Below are 19,339 nucleotides of genomic sequence, written 5' to 3'. Positions count from 1 at the left end.
TTTTCCTGTTTGGAGCGCTACATATTTTTTCTACTTTTTTGTCTAGTTTCATTACTAAAAATTGAAAATAAAAATATGGTGACTGAAAAAAAAGGTTTGTTCAGAATAAGACCAGAAATGTGTTTTAGCAAAGTAATTGGGCTCAATTTTTTTTATTTTATGTTGACATTAATATTTTTTGTCCACACTCATCGGGTTTCCATCCAAACGTGAAGCGAATCTTTTGAAGGTTTGCAAAAAAAAAAAAAAAAAAAAAATTTCTATCATGTTGTTTGAGCAGATGACGGTGGTATTGGTAACTAACCAACAGTAAATAAAACAACATCAGCAGAAACAGCCGATAAGTCACGTGGGTTTAATGTTCGCTACGTCAGAATTTATTCAGCAAATGCGTTTCCATCTCCTTTTTTTTTTTTTTTTTTTTTACAAATTATGGAATTTTTTTCCTCCTGAAAAGTTTCCATCACTCGTTCCTGATGCGATACTTCAAAATGCACATAAAAACAGGGTGATAGAAACATAGATACTGACTAGTGGCCGTGTCTGACACACAACATAGTTTCTTAAAAGCTTAAGAGTACAGATAAATAAATTGTATTTATTTAGCAACATCTCATCTTAGCAATTAAATTGCACTCTTTTAGCAGGTGTTTAGCCTTTAATTCATTTAGCTCTGGAACTTTATTTCTGGAGTAGCTCATATTTCAGTAAATAGCATAACAGTGTGTGAAGCTGTTGCCAGGGAGAGTTGTAAGAATAGATCTAGACATGTTTGGCAGATAATCTCACCCCTCTCTTGCCAATCAGCATGCACAGCTTTGTCAAATCTTGACTTATGGTCTCTTTTCTGACAATCGTTTGTTGTATCTGCTGTGCTTTATGTACTGTAAATGAATCAGTTTGTTATTGTGGCACCATTAGGATTAACCTGTTTTAATTGGCTCGTAAGACAGGACACACTCTAATTGGTTGCGTTGCACATCAGTCCGATGGTTTCTTCCTGTCTAACTCATCGCTCAACTGTTGCCTCCGAGAAACTTTCTTCTAAGGAAGTGCTTTTCCTTGGGAATCATGGATTGACCTCTTATTCCACCACAGGAAGTCAGCTGTCACTGTGACGATGAGCATATCTTGCCGATCATGTGGTGCTGTTTCCTGAGTGACCCCTGGATGTCCACAGATCATGTCTTGTTCTAATCAATATCTGCTGGATCAGACCTGACTGATCTCGACTGTGGGATGCTGGGGTTGGATTAGACTGATTGATTGATTGATTGATTGGCAGCTCAGTTAAGTTGATCAGTGGGTGTCTTTAATTTGGAGGCATCCATCAGCAGCTGTCTCCGCAGTCGATGCAAGTTAACGGAGGTTGCTTGACGTGCGGTCGGGATGCTGTGTTGTCCAACAGGAAACTGAAGGTGCTGGCTGCTGATGGAGATCGTGTTTTCTTTAACGTCAATCAAATCACGTAAACAGCTAAAATGTCTCATTCTTGCCACTCTCTCTCTCTCTCTCCCTTGACTTTATTCCAATTACAGCAATTCAGCCTACTGAAATCAACCTTTCCTTGTCAATCACTTGTTTCTTCACGCTCCCTCTCTCTCTATCTCACTCTCTCTGCACATCGTTCCAACACTTTTTCGAATGAACAATTTTAAAGTTGGCCTACAACATATTATACAACACAAAATTGATCTTGAAATGTCTGTACATTTTTGGCCTTGAAATGGTCATTTGGGACATTGTGGTGCAGACGGCATATGTTAAATTCAAGCATTTAATCCTGTTACCCAATGTATTATAAGAAAAATGATAATGTTTTTCTCCCTTAAATTTATAGGAAGTTATCAGTATATGCAAATAAGCATTTAGCCTTATATCTAGCACTAAATTTGCTACATTTTTTTTTTTAATACTGTATAATCTTTAAAACTTTCTATTTTATTTTGATCTTTATTGCTAGACAATTACAAAATCACACAAATTGGACATGTCTCAAATTTTGGCAACAGGGTTGCAAATATGAATAAATAACGCTAATAAAATATTTATTTTGCCCTCTTGAGGTTGACAATCAACATTTTTTGAAAGTTAAGTACCTTCTTGCAATGCCTACTAAACCAACTAGCAAATAGATGGATGGATGGATAGATGGACAGGTAGACAGATGGATGGATGGACTGATGGATGGTTGAATACACACAAAGATATATATTATAATAGTCCATTTTTGTTAGTTTGATCTGTTTTTGACACTTTATATTAAAATTTATATTTAATTATTTAATAAATGTAGTACATCTCATTTGTGTTATGATTGTGTCTGTGAAGCTAGTTCTGTCTAGGTGGTGCCAAAGTTTTGGAACAGATCCAGAATGTGTACGTATGGTAATTCAAAGTATCCGCTTCTGTTTTTAGAAAGAAAAAAAGGTTCTTTCACAGTGATCTGAGAGCCCAACTGCTAAATGCTGCATCAAAAGGAAGAAAATTGAAAAGCATGACAGAGAGAGAGACACACACTGAGGAAAGAGCCGCTTGCATCCATCAAAAGGGACACAACAGATGGAAAGGAAGGGTGTTTGTTTGCTCTCTGTTTGATGTTGCAGATAAAACAGCACCAGCCAGTTCAGTCGTTCTATGCGCTGATTCTTAGACAGCTAAATATCATTATAGAGCTTCTGGAAACTAGATTGCAGACTCTCATCGGCCAATACTGTACACACTAAATTAATCTCCAGAAGCCCTTTCCCTCTCCTGTCTGCACTCGTTTCTTATTCTATCAGTCTTTCTTTCGATGATGTGCATTGAAGGGCCAGAGAGTTTCAGGATAACATCAGTAAACAGCACTGGGTTGTTTTGTCCGGTTTCAGCGATGTACAGTTCACTCCAGTACAGTTAGCTTGTTGAGGAAAGGTGTGGTATTACTTTTAAGCGATGAGAGGATGGTGTGTTTCTTTATAGCACTACCCCCTTCCAACTCTTTCTTGTTGTTTAAGTAATATATTATTTAGATTGTTGCTTTCTATTTCTCTTGATGGAGGGCTATATATATATATATATATATATATATACATATCCCTCCATATTCTTCCATCCCAAACACTGGTTGTAGTCTTACTCAATTTCTGTGAAAGTCTAGACTGACTGATTAGATTTTAGGAAGGAGAACTACACCTTGGGATATGTACTGAATTAGTCTCTCATTGTAATGGGGTAGAGTGAGGACTTGAAGGACGGACAAAGGGTATGCCGTCAGAGTACAATCCCCAAAAGCATCCAGTGCTTCTCAGAGGACAAACGGTTGTCAAAGGTAGCACATGTCAAATAACTGAACTAATTGAGCAGCGTAAATGACTGTGACTTCCATAACAACTCAGGAAATGGGAAGAGCCCGTTTTTGTCTTGATGTACTTAATAGCCTATGTTCTGCCTGTTGGAACTGCCTGGGGATCTAAAATATATCGGTTACTGGCAAAACATTCATAGTGAAACATCTGACTGTGTTTTGTTACAGTTGTACTACCAGAAGCATCATCACCAGATCCAAGTGGCTGTTGGTTTCTGCGGTACTTTGCCTCCATACACAGACACTGCTAAACTTAGCTGTACCGCCTGTCTCAAAACAACAAGTGTTGGAAACAAATGATAGAAGGCTCACACTAACTTTCTGCAAACTCCACCAACCTAATATGAGACGTAATGAAGCACTAGTGTGAGAGCTGGCAGTAGTTAAACTCTCATCTCAAGCAATGCAGAGCTGCATAATTACAGTGCTGTCCTCCCACAGTGTGACTGTACTGGGAGATATTTTCACTTCTACTTAAACACCCTGTGCTGGGAACTTTAATGGGATGGTATGAGGATGGGTAATCTTACAGTTGATTCGCTGATCTTTTTTAGTGAGACTGAGACTGGAGAGGCTGATGGGTCTCCAAGTGTTGTTGTTTGGCTAGATATACTCAACACAAATTAGGAATATAGAGCTATAAAGTTAATATGGAAATTTTCACCCAGATAATTTGGTGTTGGAACAATATGATGATCTCCGATTTCAGATTTGACAAATCTGAGCAAAGTTTGCAACTTTAAAATCTTTTCTGAAGTCTCTTTCACCTGTATACATCAAATCTTAGAAGCAGAAGAACAAATTCTCTATTTAATCTTCATTTAATCTTATTGTGGTCCTACAAGAAAAAAAAGTTTCTGTCTCTGTACAAAATACTAATATGATTGAACATTTAATATGAACATTTAAAATGTAATTAAAAAAAATTATTTGATTTTCTATCCTTAAATCTAACCCTCACAATCATTTATTTAGACATTTATTTTCTAATAGTTTCTGTTATATTTTAATGTTTACTGAAATTTTTGCTGTTTTTTTTTTTTTTACACAAAAAAATGTCTTAACAATGAACGTATTTTCAGGTTTTACTATCTTAGTAGAGGCATTTTGAAATGAGAACTGTATCTCCGCATATATATGAAGCCATCTGTTTCAAAGTATGTTGTGGTGTTGTGGATCATATCCCTTGGCCTCAGGCTGGTCTTCAGTATGTTGAATAGTAGTGCTGGATGCCAGTTTCCTCACGTTTGGCTTGGAACAGTGACAGGTGGTGGATCCCCAATAAGCATCACACTTTACTCACCTTGAGCCAAAATGGCTCCTGTTGAACTCTGGAAAGACAGTACAGTTAGTTTACCCTGCCTCAAGCTCCAGCTTCCATCAGCCTTTGCCAGGCCGAACATGATGAGCATTATTGGGATCACAGTCTTCTTTTTTTATAGTCTGTGTTTACACTGTGCTGAGAGGCGTGAAAACTACTCGATTTCCACAACCATATTTTCACGTGCTGTTGTAACCAGAGTATTGATATCTTGAGAGAAGTTCAGAAGTTCATTGTCTCCATGTTGTTGAGTCACATTGAAAGGTTAAGAGTGCCGCTCACAATATGGACGCTTTCCAGCAACTGTAATAAAGTCTTCAGCTTCAGATTTTCATTTACTAAATTAATAAATGGACCCTATTCATCTCATTTTGATTTGGCTGGCGGTCATGTTACTTGTCACAGATCCAAGATTTTAGGATAAAATTTATATATTTATTTAAGGAAGACACATCTAGCCATGTTATACATTTGTACAATTTATTAATTAAAATTTGTGCTGGCCAATTTTGTGTTAACTTTTACATTTTTTACAGTTTAAATTCTGAAAAGCCTAGAATAGTGTCTATACTGTTATAAAAAATAAAATAAAAAACATCCATAGAAATATTCACTGGTGTAAAAAGTGACAACTAGCCACAGGATCCCATTTAGGTTATCAAAGTACCATGGCATTACCATTTAATACTGACTGTACCACCAAGTACACTTAAAAAAAAAGAAAAAATTATAAATGAAATGTAAAAAAAAAAAAAATTTATTTGAAATAGAAATCTAACATTATAAATGTCTTTACTGCCATTTAACTGTAGTTTACTGTTTAGTAAGAGACATACTGCATGTATTATTCAGATGATGTGTTTATGGGTTTCATGGCTTCATTGTGTTTCATACAGCTATCGCACGCTGTCTTTGTTTCTTTGTTGTGTTGAATAGAGTAGGATAGACACATGCATGCATTAAAATAAAATTAAATGTCTTTTACGATTTACCTTTCATGCTTTGATGAATGTGCAGTGAATACTGTACACATTATGATCAGCAGCTGTTGAAACAAGAAAATAAAAAAAATAAAAATGAGACAAAATAGAGATCCTGTTAAACTAACTGAGCTAAATGACACACATTCAGACCAGCAGGGAGACTTGACAAATCCACCCTGCAGCATTTCACACCATTTCTTCCATCATTCCTCAACACTGTGGCAAGATTCAAGGGTAATTGGCTGACTTTTCAAGAGCTTGTCAGTGCTTTTTTTTAAATGCTGAGTGTAGTGCTGTTATACAGAGACACAGGCTGGGTATAGTAGAGATTTACTTCTTTAAAATGTCTTCATCAAAGGAGAATGCACATATATATTATTTAATTATTGCTTTTAATTAGTCATGTAATTGGGTTAGCCAGAGGGCACATATACCCCCGTTTTGTTTATGAATGAATGTGTGTGCATTCGTCCTTTGTTCATTTATTTTTGTTTTCATTAAGTATTCTGGGAATGAAATATAAATAATAAAGTTTTATTTTTAATAAATCCTAATAAAACTTAAACTTAAGTTTTTTTGCCGCTCCCGAATTGCTGCTAATTCAAAGTTATTTCCCATCTTCTCCAACTGGCTTTTAAAACTCTTATGAATGCCCATATGGCTGTGCGCATTTTACTTTGCCCAGAAAGGTGAAGGGGGAAAAAAACATCTGTCCATCAGTCCAAAGCCTCCTAGTGGAAACTGGATTGACAACTACTGTACATGTCTTTATATTATAACCTGTACTTACAGAGAAGACACCCACATAGTTCCAGACCCAGTGAAATTTGGCAACAACCCTGGTCAGTCTGAGATGAGACATGTTTGAATGCTGATGCAGGATCTGTGTGCTGAAAATCAAGGCTCTTGCCATGCAGATTGTGGTCTCACTTGAGATCTATGGACTACCCATCCTGCCTGGATTGTTTGCACTAAGACAAACACACACCCCAGTCCTAATGAGACTGAGACCACACCGCTGGGGTTGTTATGGCAACAGCTCATCAGAGTGCATAGACCCCAGGGTCAATGGGTTACTATGGGATGTCTGAAGTGGGAGGAGAGGTTTCATCATCTAGCCATGCGTTACACTTGTTCATTCTTTTTCCCTGGAGGATCAAGTGATTTAAAAAAAAGTGTTTTTTTAGTCTTATTATAATGGCGATACTCCGGTGGATCTTTTGTTTGGATTAACATCATGAGACCTTGAAAATCCACTACATTTTGTGCTTGCAGCGTAGAAAGCCTTCAAAGGTCTGTTAAGATAATGCAAGATTTGTGTATGTTTGCTATCTGCTTTAGTGGCATTCATGGAAAAATCTTTCAAAAATTAAAGAAAAGTTAAAATTAAAAATATAAACTGATATCATGTTTCTTATTTTTTTTAATCTTATCAAGATTTAAGTACAGACAGTTATTATAACCCACACTTCTTAACTATTTAAACTGTTAAATAATTTGTAGGTTAATAAATTATTTTTTTTACAAAATATCATGAATCATTAATCAATAAATATCATTGTATCTGGGTGGGAAGTCACGCCACATGACATTTTGCAACCTGAACTAAACTTGCCTGTCATAAAAAAGGTCAAATTATCTGATAATTTCAAAATATTTATTGACCTTGACAAACAGTCATGAGACTTTTATGTTCTTTTTCCTGTTTTATGTTTCTGCGTGGTGGTTGCACCACATGACATGTTCCAAGAAGTGAAGATGAAGCTTTAGCCTTTATTATAAACTGCCAGAAAATGACAATCCCACCACTGTTTCTTTGATCAAAATCTCTCCATCTCATATAGTGTGATCTGTGGCTGCAAATGAAAATTTCTTAATTTGTTTTTAGGTCCCATGGTTTTTGAGATTGATTTGACATCATGAACCCCTAATCTTCAATCTAATTTCAAGGCCAATAAAAAGTAAAAAAAAAAAAAAAAAAAGGAAATATAAAGAAAAGGGCTCCAGGACAAGTTTCAGGAAGGAGTTGTGAAAGTTCCCAAGGGAAATTAGGCATACAGTGAGTTTCTAGTACAGACCAGATTATACTGTTATTAACCTAATCAGTTGAGGAGACCTGGACTGGACCTGAGTTGCTGTTTAAATTTAGTGTGCCATCATTGAGGGGTTTTCTCTGAAGCAGAGAATCTGGAGTAAAGGCTGAATGCAGGTCATGTGTCTTCTCACTTTGATAATCTGAGCTACATTTCCCAAATTAACTCTGATTGTTGATTGAATGATAAATACATTACCCATTTATATTGGAACTCTCTCATTTCTTTTCACATTTATTGTGTTATAAAGTGTCAGGATGTTAAGGTTTGGTTCTTGAGGCTCTTTTATTAGATTTGAGAAACTCAATAAAGCAAAACTATATCTAGATGATTACATAATGTTAGAACGAATTAGGTTTTGTTGTCCTTTTTTCTGGTTTAAAATGGTGTTTCATATATTCGATATACCAAAAGTTTAGAGTCGATATGATTTTTAAAAAAAGTTTGTCTCTTATGCTCACCAAGGCTGCATTTATTTGATAAAAAATACAGTAATAATGTGGAAACTTACTGCAATTTAAAATTGTTTTCTAAAAACATCAGCAAAAAAATTATTTCTATTGTAATATATTTGAAATTGTAATTTATTTCTGTGAAAAAGAAATGAACTTTCAGCAGCCATTACTCCCGTCTTTAGTGCCACTTCAGAAATCATTCTAATATGCCAATCACGTTTGATCAATTTTCTATGTTATACGTGTATGTTTGGGTCTATACATATACATTTTTTAAAACTTTCATCTTGTTCCTTATAGGCGCTGGCGACTGCTGCAGAGAGACTGCAGAAGGAACACCAGTGGAAGGATGACCTTGACGTAATGCTTCACACACACACATTTTATAAACACTCATACACATACACACAGGTGGAAAAAAATAAGGCTGCAAATCTTTTGCCTGGGTATGTTTTCATTCAGTTCTTTATTAGATACCTGACACATTTACACATGCCATCACCTCAATTAAGAGATGATCAATAGGGATGTTAAATGTTGGCATCCTGATCTCAGACCTTGCGTCTGTTGTATTGATGCAATTCAGGTTCCCACGGACTGAAATATCAATTCTAATTTGCAGAGGAATGGGTGTGATGTCTAGTTGTCTGTTATAGATTTGTCAGTCAAGTATTGTCCGAATGTTTCATCCAAATTTGTATCGCAGCAATGTTTAATTTCTGAATCAGACTGAGGGAGATTCACTATTTAACATGCTTTATTAGCTCAGTTTTTACCCAAAACTGTGGGTTTTAATCTGAATATTGAAAGATTCAGACTATCAAGTAACAGCATCACGACCAGAGAAGATCTTCCTATGACGTCAGTTCGTTTTGAGAGATAGTGAGGAAAAGTGTGTTGTTGGTGGAGCCTTTTGATTCGATCACCTTCATATATTACCTTAATACTACATAAAATATTTTTGCAGTACCACATAGTACAGTAATATACAGTATATGATACTGAATGATTAGGATTTACACACACACAAACACACACAGACATTAGGAAAAAAATGTACTTACACTTTTTTCTCATCAGGGTTTCTCATCAGTCTTAAAAAAAGATAAGATCAAATTTAAGGCCATAAAAAGTCTATATATACTGTATATATTGTATCTGGCTGCTAATTAAACATAAAATCTTGTGGCTTCTCTTTGGACTGTCCCGTCACAGGAAGATAAGACTAAGGACATTATTTAACACATTCAATATATAGATTATACTAGTATTGGTACAATACATTTTTTATTGCCTTTCTTTAAACATTATTTTCAGCAAAATCCTATCGATCAACCTCTAATTCAAATGTACTTATATACTAATGTACTAATATATATATATATATATTAGTACATAAACCAATTTCAATGCATATGTATATATTGAGTAAAACCTCTCTTAATTATTTTAAATTTGCAATTGAATGTGCGCTCCAGCCTGAATAATAAAGTAAAAGAATCTGAGATAAATAATTTATTTTGAGATTGTATGGGTGTGTTTTGTATGGACATAGGCCTACGATATTAATTTTATTTGTGCAGCTCTTGAAAGAAAGTCTTTGTCTTAAATTTTACATTTTTCATTCCGTACATTTTCATGTTGTGATCAGTCTTATTGTTAACTAAAACTATCAAAATGGTTTTCAGTAATTGAAATAAAGCTTTAATAAACTATACATATAAATATTAGACAAAAAAAAAAAACATACACAACATTTTTAAATGTACCAAAATTACTAAAAATGAATAAAAAAGAAAGCTAAATAAAAATATTACAAAAAATAATACAAATGACAAACACAACAAAATTACTAAACTAAAAAATATTAATACTATAATAGTACATAAGTAATACTAAGCTGCACTTAAAATAAATGATTAATTTTGCCTTTTTATTTATTTACACGCAATAGTATTTTAATTTTAAAATTCATATTGTAGTAATTTTAATATTGCACATTTCTAATTTACATTACTTCCAACATGTAAAAAAAAAAAGGTATTACCATGGTTTAATTTTTTATTCATAAGATGCTACACTCAGGGCCATTTCTAGGCAAAACACATGTGTGTGCCTTTGCATTCAGAAGTCCATCCTGCCTGCAGCTGTCACGGCAGGTGCTTCTCTTCAAGCGTTTGTTATGGACACAATCGCTGTGTTACCGCTGACAGACAGAGAGTTTTTCTTTTGAATTATTGATGGGATGCTGGTACCAACCGTGTTAAAGACACAACCTACAAGGTCAAGCGTTTGATCCCATGTAGAGGTGTCCTGTACGTGCATGTCTCAGCAATCAGTGTACTATAACCTAAAAAGAGTGTCTGCCACATGATTAGCAAGCAAGTAGGACAGGTGGCGGCAGCCGGTGATGATCCACTTCTATGTCTCCAAGGCGACTGTATGTCAGATAGTGAGCTCGCTTGTTAACGCCCCACTAATGCTAGTCCTGACAGCACCCTCACACTGTGAGGAGAACAACCCTCAGAGGAGACACACATACACACACACACACACACACACACACACACACACACACACACACACACACACACACACACACACACACACACACACACACACACACACACACACACACACACACACACACACACACGCACACATTTTATGAGAACTTTCCATAGATATAATGGTTTGTAAGCTGTACAAACTGTATATTCTATATTCTGATTGATTTATTAGCTGTTTTCCTTATGGGAACCAAACATTTCCCGACAAGGATTTTGGATATTGCTATCTTTGTGGATATTGCAATCTTTGCAAACCTCTGTACAGAAAAACACAAATTGAGAGCTATTTAAAAAAAAACTTGGAAATACACAGTCAGACACATTCAGATTAAACATACTTTTAGAGATGTAAACGGTCTCAAAAAATAATTTTAATCCCCCCCCCCCCCAAAAAAAAATTCACTGACGACGCAGCGACAGGGGAGAGATAAGCAGCTCTTCAACCCTGGGCATTGTCCCATAACCATTCTCCTTAAGCCCCACAATCGAAGAATAATGATGGACTGTGGGACTAGATATGCGGGAGGAGACTGGCTTTTTCCACGATCTTGTCACCTCAGTGTGGAGATCTGGGAAGAACGGTAAGTCCCGACGTAGAGGTTGTGGCTGTTACTGCTGGAAGCGCTCATCTAACTTGCTTTTTCTAAGCGCTTCTGGCTTCTCGGCTGGCCAGTTAATGTTTAGTACAGACACAGCCCGAGACACAACCTCCATAAGCTCTGCGTACTGCGGGGATACTGCTGACGTATCACCAAAATCTCCCACATCAAAGCTAGACAACATTAAACTTTCACTCGGGGCGGAAGAAGCCACAAAGCGGGCTTCCGTATCCCGAGATTGAGCAGAGGAACCAGAGGGTAAGGGCTGAAAAAAGGGCCGCATCTGTCTCAAACCCCTCCACTAGTTCAATTTGTGAACCCAACAAATGAAGCCACCGCTCTGCCTCGGCAGAAGCGGGACCCGATCCCGAAAAACAGACTATTGGCACACGTGCTTCAGGCGCAGTCACGCTTAGGGCGCTCCTCAAAGCGTCAGCTGGGACGCAGCACGAGTTCCCTTGAAAGGGAACCTAAACAAAAACATATGTAAAGCGTACATTTATTTTAGGATACACTATCCTAATGAATATTGAAACTTTTGAAAAATATAGAAGATAAATAAAAACACCAACATTGTCTTCTGTCACTCTTTATCAAACAGGTGAATGAGACCATCTACTACAATGCCAAGGACAAGGTAAGATTTCATTTTTTAAAATACTTATTATGATAAGCACTAAATAACAGAAAGATGTAATTTAAAGAATTGTTTCTGTTATTTGAGAGATTTTGCTTTTTGTTATGTTCCTAGTTTGATATTAATGACACAGAAATACACCAGAACCGGGTCAGACCAGAATTCAAAGAAGATCCTGCTTTCGGACGCCTCGTTTCGTACAATACGACTGCAGTGCACATTCCCACAGATATCTACGAGGGCTGTGAGTATACACAAACACACACACACATCTGAACATGTTCTTTTTTACGTCTTTGCTCGGTAACTAAAATCTGTTTATAAAATCAATCTTTCAGTGACAGTTCAGCTTTATTGCTGTGTGTCAGGTGTGGATAGCCAGAGGCTTGTGGAAAAATAACAGACTAAATTTAGAGAGCAGTCCAGCTCTAACGCAGCACGCCTGGCCCATGAGTGACCCCACAACCCCCTAATATCCTCCAGCAAGAGAATAACTCTCACTCTCTGTCTTTTGCTTTAAAATGTTATCGGTTATGAGTGTTTTCAGGCTTCTACCAGTGTTGAGAAAGCTAGTAGATTATGAGTAGCTTGTAGCATGTAGTATTTACTTAATAAATATAGATGGAAGGATGGATGGATGGATATTGGATACACACATAGATATATATTATAATAGTCCATTTTAGTCGGTTTGATCTGTTTTTGACACTATAAATGACACTATACATTTAATTATTTATTACCTGCAACTTTTGCCTCAATAAACTCCTAATTACTGCCTTTTAATAGTTAGTAAGGTAGTTGTTAAGTTTAGGTATTTGGGTAGGATTAAGTATGCAGAATATGGTCATTCAGAATAAGGCATTAATATGTGCTTTATAAGTACTAATAAACAGCCAATATCCTAGTAATATGCATGCTAATAAGCAACTAGTCAATAGTTAGAATTGGACCCTAAACTAAAGTGTTACCAATAGTTGTATTCAACAAGGGCGCTTTATATTGAACAATAGTGGCAGTGAAGACATTTATAATGTTGCAAAATATGTTTATTTCATATAAATGCTGTTCTTTTGAACTTTATATTCATCAAAGAAACCTGAAAAAAAGATCACGGTTTCCACAGAGCACAACTTTTTTCAACATTGATTTCTGAAGGATCACATGACATTGAAGACTGTTGTAATGATGCTGAAAATTCAGCTTTGCCATCACAATTTTAAAATGTTAAAATAGGAAACAGTTATTTTAAATTGTAATAATATTTCACAATATTACTGTTTACTGTATTTTCGAACAATTAAAAGCACATGACAATTCAAAGTTTCAAGGAGAAACTCAAAACTTTTGCAAGCGAATGCAAAACCATTGAAATATACATTTTTCTTCTATCTTTTTTTTCATTATCATGTCCATTCAGGGGCTCCATAAGAAATAGTAAGTTTAGTACACTAGTAAACTAGTTTATCAGCCAAAGTGTGGGCTTATAGGAGGTCCACAAAGGCTTAGGCGTTTGAGCAGACATACTGCACATTTAGGCAAATACAGTAGGTCAAACATTCAATAGAACAAGGTTATTTTGTCCACAGTATACACTAAATACTGAAAGAAGAGTTTGGGCCCTATTTTAACGATCTGAAACGCAAGTGTCAAGCGCAAAGCGCAAGTAACTTTGTGGGCGGGTCTTAGGCGCTGTTGCTATTATACCGGCGGGATAAATGACTCTTGCGCCCGGCGCAAATCTAAAATGGGTTGGTCTGAAGTAGCTTCATTATTCATAGGTGTGGTTTGGGAGTAACGTGAAATAAACCAATCAGAGAGTCATCTCACATTCCCTTTAAGAGCAGACGCGCTTTTTCCATGGCGGATTGCTATTATAACGGCGGATTTGCCAGGCGCGCGCCAGGAGCGGTTCACAGCCGAGGAGAGCAACGCTCTCGTCACGGCCGTAAAAGAGAGAGAAGTTACATTGAAATGGAGAAACCCACCCATCTATCTACCATCTATCTATCTATCTATCTATCTATCTATCTATCTATCTATCTATCTATCTATCTATCTATCTATCTATCTATCTATCTATCTATCTATCTATCTATCTATCTATCTATCTATCTATCTATCTATCTATCTATCTATCTATCTATCTATCTATCTATCTATCTATCTATCTATCTATCGTAATAATGTATGATACACTAAATACTGAAAGAAGAGTTTGGGCCCTATTTTAACGATCTGAAACGCAAGTGTCAAGCGCAAAGCGCAAGTAACTTTGTGGGCGGGTCTTGGGCGCTGTTGCTATTTTCCCGGCGGGATAAATGACTCTTACGCCTGGCGCAAATCTAAAATGGGGTTGGTCTGAAGTAGCTTCATTATTCATAGGTGTGGTTTGGGCGTAACGTGAAATAAACCAATCAGAGCGTCATCTCACATTCCCTTTAAGAGCAGACGCGCTTTTCCCATGGCGGATTGCTATTATAACGGCGGATTTGCCAGGCGCACGCCAGGAGCAGTTCACAGCCAAGGAGAGCAACGCTCTCGTCAGGGCCGTAAAAGAGAGAAGTTACATTGAAATGGAGAAACCTACCCAAATTAACTTCGGTTAAACAGACGTATGATAATTTGGGCAAATGTGTAAGCTAGATGTATGCTTTTACAATAAATTGTCTATCTATCTATCTATCTATCTATCTATCTATCTATCTATCTATCTATCTATCTATCTATCTATCTATCTATCTATCTATCTATCTATCTATCTATCTATCTATCTATCTATCTATCTATCTATCTATCTATCTATCTTAATCATGTATGATTTGCAAAAATGAAAACTGCTGCTTCTGTGTAGATGAGAGAATCAAAGTGTATGCGCGTTGTGCACACGCTACATTGATTATGGCCAAGTATGCGCCCTTAAAATAGCATATGAATAACATGCGCAACGCGCCACTGACTTTAAACTATTTTTTCCTGGTTAGTGGCGCAATTGTTTTCTAAACCTGCAAAATAGCATGAAGGAACGTTTGCGCCAGAACACGCCTCCTCTTTGCGCTGAACCACCCTGGGGAGCGCAAGTTCATTTCCTAACTTACCAACGTGCGTCTGTGGAGGGAAAAGTCCGCTGCGCGCGGGTGCAAAATAGGAATGATACATGCGTCGGTGTACAAAGTCAATTGCGCTGGGTGCAAGATAGGGCCCTTTGTGTAACAACATTTTTTTTTTTTTTTTTGCATTTCACTAGCTAACCCCGCCCACAATAAATCTCATTGGTCCCTTATAGCTGTATGTTGAACATCAAATGTGTATGTTGGCTGTTATTTTGCAATTCTTTATTATTTTGGTCAAAACAGCTAGCACCTTCCTAAGAGTCACAAGATGCATCATATTCTCTGTGTTGGCAGAAATATTATGGAAGTAAAATAATGACTAATGTTTTTGAAACAAAAAAACCTTGTTGAATTGCACTAATTGAAAAAAAAAAAATGGGGATGTAGGCTATACTATAATAGGCTGCAGGCAAGCAGACTCAGAATATGAACGTAATGTGCAAAGTTTCACGATAAGCGTTTCCCAGTGACGGTTCCCACACCTTTTAGATTGTTGATATATTACAATAAGCTCATGCAGTAGTCAAAAATATCAATAATTATTACACATTATTTGACTGATTATTTTTTAATATATCAACAATCTAAAAGGTGTGCGTTGCCACTTGCACCTCCTGCTGGTGAGGTCGACTAACAGCTCTGGAGATTATTAGTCGGTAATCTGCTATTCCTGCCGTTCCCAGATGTCAAATGTCGAATTTGCTGTCGAATTTGAACCACTGAATTTGTGGGAGCGAATTTGTAAGGCGAAATAAAATGGACTGAAAATTGCCTGTCGAATATTATAGGTTGTATTTTAAACAGAATGAACATTTTGGAAGTGAAATCTGAAAGGTAAATATGCATTTTTGAATTTTTAAAAATGAAAATGTGTGTGAAATGTTTTTAATTGAAAATACTCACAGCTTAAATATTCAACCATGTTGAATTTCAGCCCATAAAAATGTCAATTAGTGCAATTCAACAAGCTTTTTTGTTTCAAAAACATTTGTCATTATTTAACTTTCATAAAATCTGTTGTCCTCAGCGGTCGACTCACTGTGACTTAACATGTGAGTGTTTCACTGGCAAAAGAGTTTGATGTGATATTTGTGTTCTAGATGAGGACTGAAGCAGCGGCGTTCATCATATGACTCATCTCGCTCTGTCCCGCTGTCTCTCTTTATCTACTTTTACTCACTTCAAATTACTCTCAGTACCTTTTGCTTTCCGCCTGATTTTCTTGGTCCGGCAGCATTGCTTAGTGCTTACCCATGACCCCCTTCCCAGCGACAGCCACTGGGTGAAGCTTTCAGGCAATATTCATTATTTTTCATTAAATCGGATTTTTTTTTCAACTCTCTATATTTAATAATAGTTTGTTATGTAATAATGTGGCTGATTATTCAAGTGTTTGTGTATTTTTATATATGTGTGTGTTATTGGAGGCTCTGGGCTGTCTGTATTTGTGTCTTATTAAGACATGAATCTGTACTTTTTGCCTCAACACATCGTGTCATCTGTCACCACAATCTCAAGATGGACATAGACATGTTCAGAGTGTGTGTGTTAGAGAGAGCACGATGACGTGTGTATGTCACACGGATCCCTCTGGCTGTGCTCATAGTGCTCAGATTGGTTTTTCTGTTGACTATCTGCCCTGATTCATTTAAACCAATGGAAGTTGTCGTCAAATCTTCCTCCACACTCTCTCTCTCTCTCTCTCTCTCTCTCTCTCTCTCTCTCTCTCTCTCTTGCGCTCTCATTGAATTGAGCTATAAATTATTTTTGTTTGTCGTAGTAAAGAAACAAAGACTAGTGCATAGTTGACCGCTGTTCTTAGCATTCTTACCAATACCATTGTTTGTTACTGTTGTATATACCTTGGAGTGGAGTACAGTATATACAATATATATATATAGACACGTTGTGATTTTGTAAATATTATTTAATTTTGGTCACATACATTTTTATTATTATTTAACCAGTTATTATTCTTTATTTATTTTATTATCTGTTTCTCTGTAAAAAGGCATGAAAACATGATTTTGGTCTGAATATATTAATTTAGGTCACATAATGTGATGGATATTTTAATGCATGTGTCACCAAATGTTCTACAGAAAAAAAAAGCTGTTAAAAGACGTACCATATGTTTTCTTTTTGGTTTGATTTATGCAAGTCACTTACACAATTCATGTATTTTGATTTAAACCACAGCTCCTAATAGAATCTCTTGCCTAAATGTTATTTCCATTTTTAACCACACATTTACTTGGCCAGTGTTAATTTTTGGCCCAAGAATAGTTGTACAGTCATAGCATAGCGCTTCCAATTTCAAATGAAATTTTTGTAATGGGAGTTTGATCTTGAGGAAAGGTATTTGTGCTTAATTTCCAGACAGAAGCAAATAGAGATAGACAGAGATAGAGATCTGGTTGAATGGGTGTTAGCTAATGAGGATGTGTGTTGTGTCTAAACCTGCACACTGACAGCCTGATGGATGAACAACAGGAAGGGGTGTGAAACCACATCTGATCACACACACACACACACACACACACACACACACACACACACACACACACACACACACACACACACACACACACACACACACACACATTTGTGTGTGTGTGTGTGTGTGTGTGTGTGTGTGTGTGATCAGATGTGGTTTTGTGTGTGTGTGTGTGTGTGTGTGTGTGTGTGTGTGTGTGTGTGTGTGTGTGTGTGTGTGTGTGTGTGTGTGTGCAGAAGGGATATCCTCTCGTGGGATGATTACAGGCTTTCTTGATTCTGCACTGATCCTGCAAATTAGCACTCACAACCATCTCCACAACACCACTATAATGCTTATTGTGTGTTTAGAGCTGTTTCCTGGACCAGTGTGAGAGAGTTTGGAGCTAGTTGATGGTTTGCCATGTATGTATGTATATATATGGTATGGGTAACACCTTCAGAGTGACCGGTGTCTGAGCACGCATGCCAAACCATTGGCAGAAATAGCTTATCAAATCGACCACGTCAAATTCAACCTGTCCGCTGCGCAGGCCATTATATCAAGCAACTTCCCGTATACAGGGCTGGTGGAGGGAGTAGGCTCAGTAATTTCACTATCATGTCCTACTTCCATCACATCTAGCTAGATGCCGCCAACAATATGCCGCTCCTAACACCAAATCTGAACCAGCAGACAAAAACCCTTACTGTTGAGCCCTGTGTGTGTGTAAGTGGTGCTGTTTTACTGACCGTAAGTGTCCTAACCGTGCATGACGTCAGTTTCCAGCAACAAGTAATTTGTCTGTCCACACTGAAAACAAACATGCCGAACAACACTACAGTCTCAGCCAATCAGAAGATATTTGATGTTTAATGTATAATTACGAGGAACAGGATTTTGAACCAATGGCTGGTTAGGACACAAATTATTTAGATAACTTAAGACTTGTGATGCTTGGTGATTGGCTGGAGTACGTACTTTTTTCCACAGTATTTTTTTAAAACCTTTTTCCAAATTGTTTTGAGCCAGAGTGAATACCAGGAAGGACTGAGTGATAGAAATAGAGGGTGATGAAATGTGGCATTTGGCTGCTGATGGACCCTCTTGAAGAATATCGATAGTGTCTGGACTGGTTATTTTCGTAAACGAAAACTGAATAAGAGTAAATCTATCGTAAACTGAAATAAAATAGAAATTTCAACATAAATGAAAATCTAAAACTAAACGAAACTAACAACAGTTACTGAAAACGAACTGAAATAAAATAATAATTTGCAAAAATAAATTATAGTTTTCGTAATTAATAAGCTACTAAAATCCTGTACCGGAAAATCACTTTTTTCCATTCCAATGCGCTACTTTATTCATGGTTGCACTCGAGTCTCGCGTCTTTTTCATCTTTTGACACGCATGACACGATGTTCTAAAAACCCGACACTCAAGTTAAAATAAGTTAAACTTTTAAAAGACGCCTCTCGAGACCTTGCGCTTTTTCTCCGTTCCACTGCCCGTGTCTTTTTTCCGTTTTTTCAAAGCAAAACCGCTTTCTGTGTGAACCAGCCCTAAGAAGCAGAAATGGCCAAATAAATATTTCCATCATTTCTAGACCTTATGCAAATAAAGCTGTACCTTAATTCCAAGTAAGATAACCGTCTCATGTGAAACTAAACAAGATACCACACATATTTGACAAAATACCACACAAAACGAAAAAAAAAAAAAAAGATTCCATTTTTAATATAA

At 36.7% G+C, this 19,339-nt stretch overlaps 1 protein-coding gene across 1 annotated transcript in view; it reads left to right on the top strand.

Moving 5' to 3' along the window:
* cacna2d1a (calcium channel, voltage-dependent, alpha 2/delta subunit 1a) overlaps window positions 1-19,339 on the top strand; it is a 67,865-nt gene that overhangs the window by 23,363 nt on the left and 25,163 nt on the right. The window contains 3 exon segments of the mRNA XM_081364019.1: window positions 8,499-8,558; window positions 11,969-12,004; window positions 12,119-12,248. Of these exon segments, the coding sequence (XP_081220145.1) occupies window positions 8,499-8,558; window positions 11,969-12,004; window positions 12,119-12,248 (226 nt within the window).

Source organism: Scardinius erythrophthalmus (assembly GCF_964197995.2).
Source record: "Scardinius erythrophthalmus genome assembly, chromosome: 4".
Lineage (NCBI taxonomy): Eukaryota > Metazoa > Chordata > Actinopteri > Cypriniformes > Leuciscidae > Scardinius > Scardinius erythrophthalmus.
Note: the sequence above shows the minus strand (reverse complement) of the source record. Positions and strands in the feature narration are given on the sequence as shown.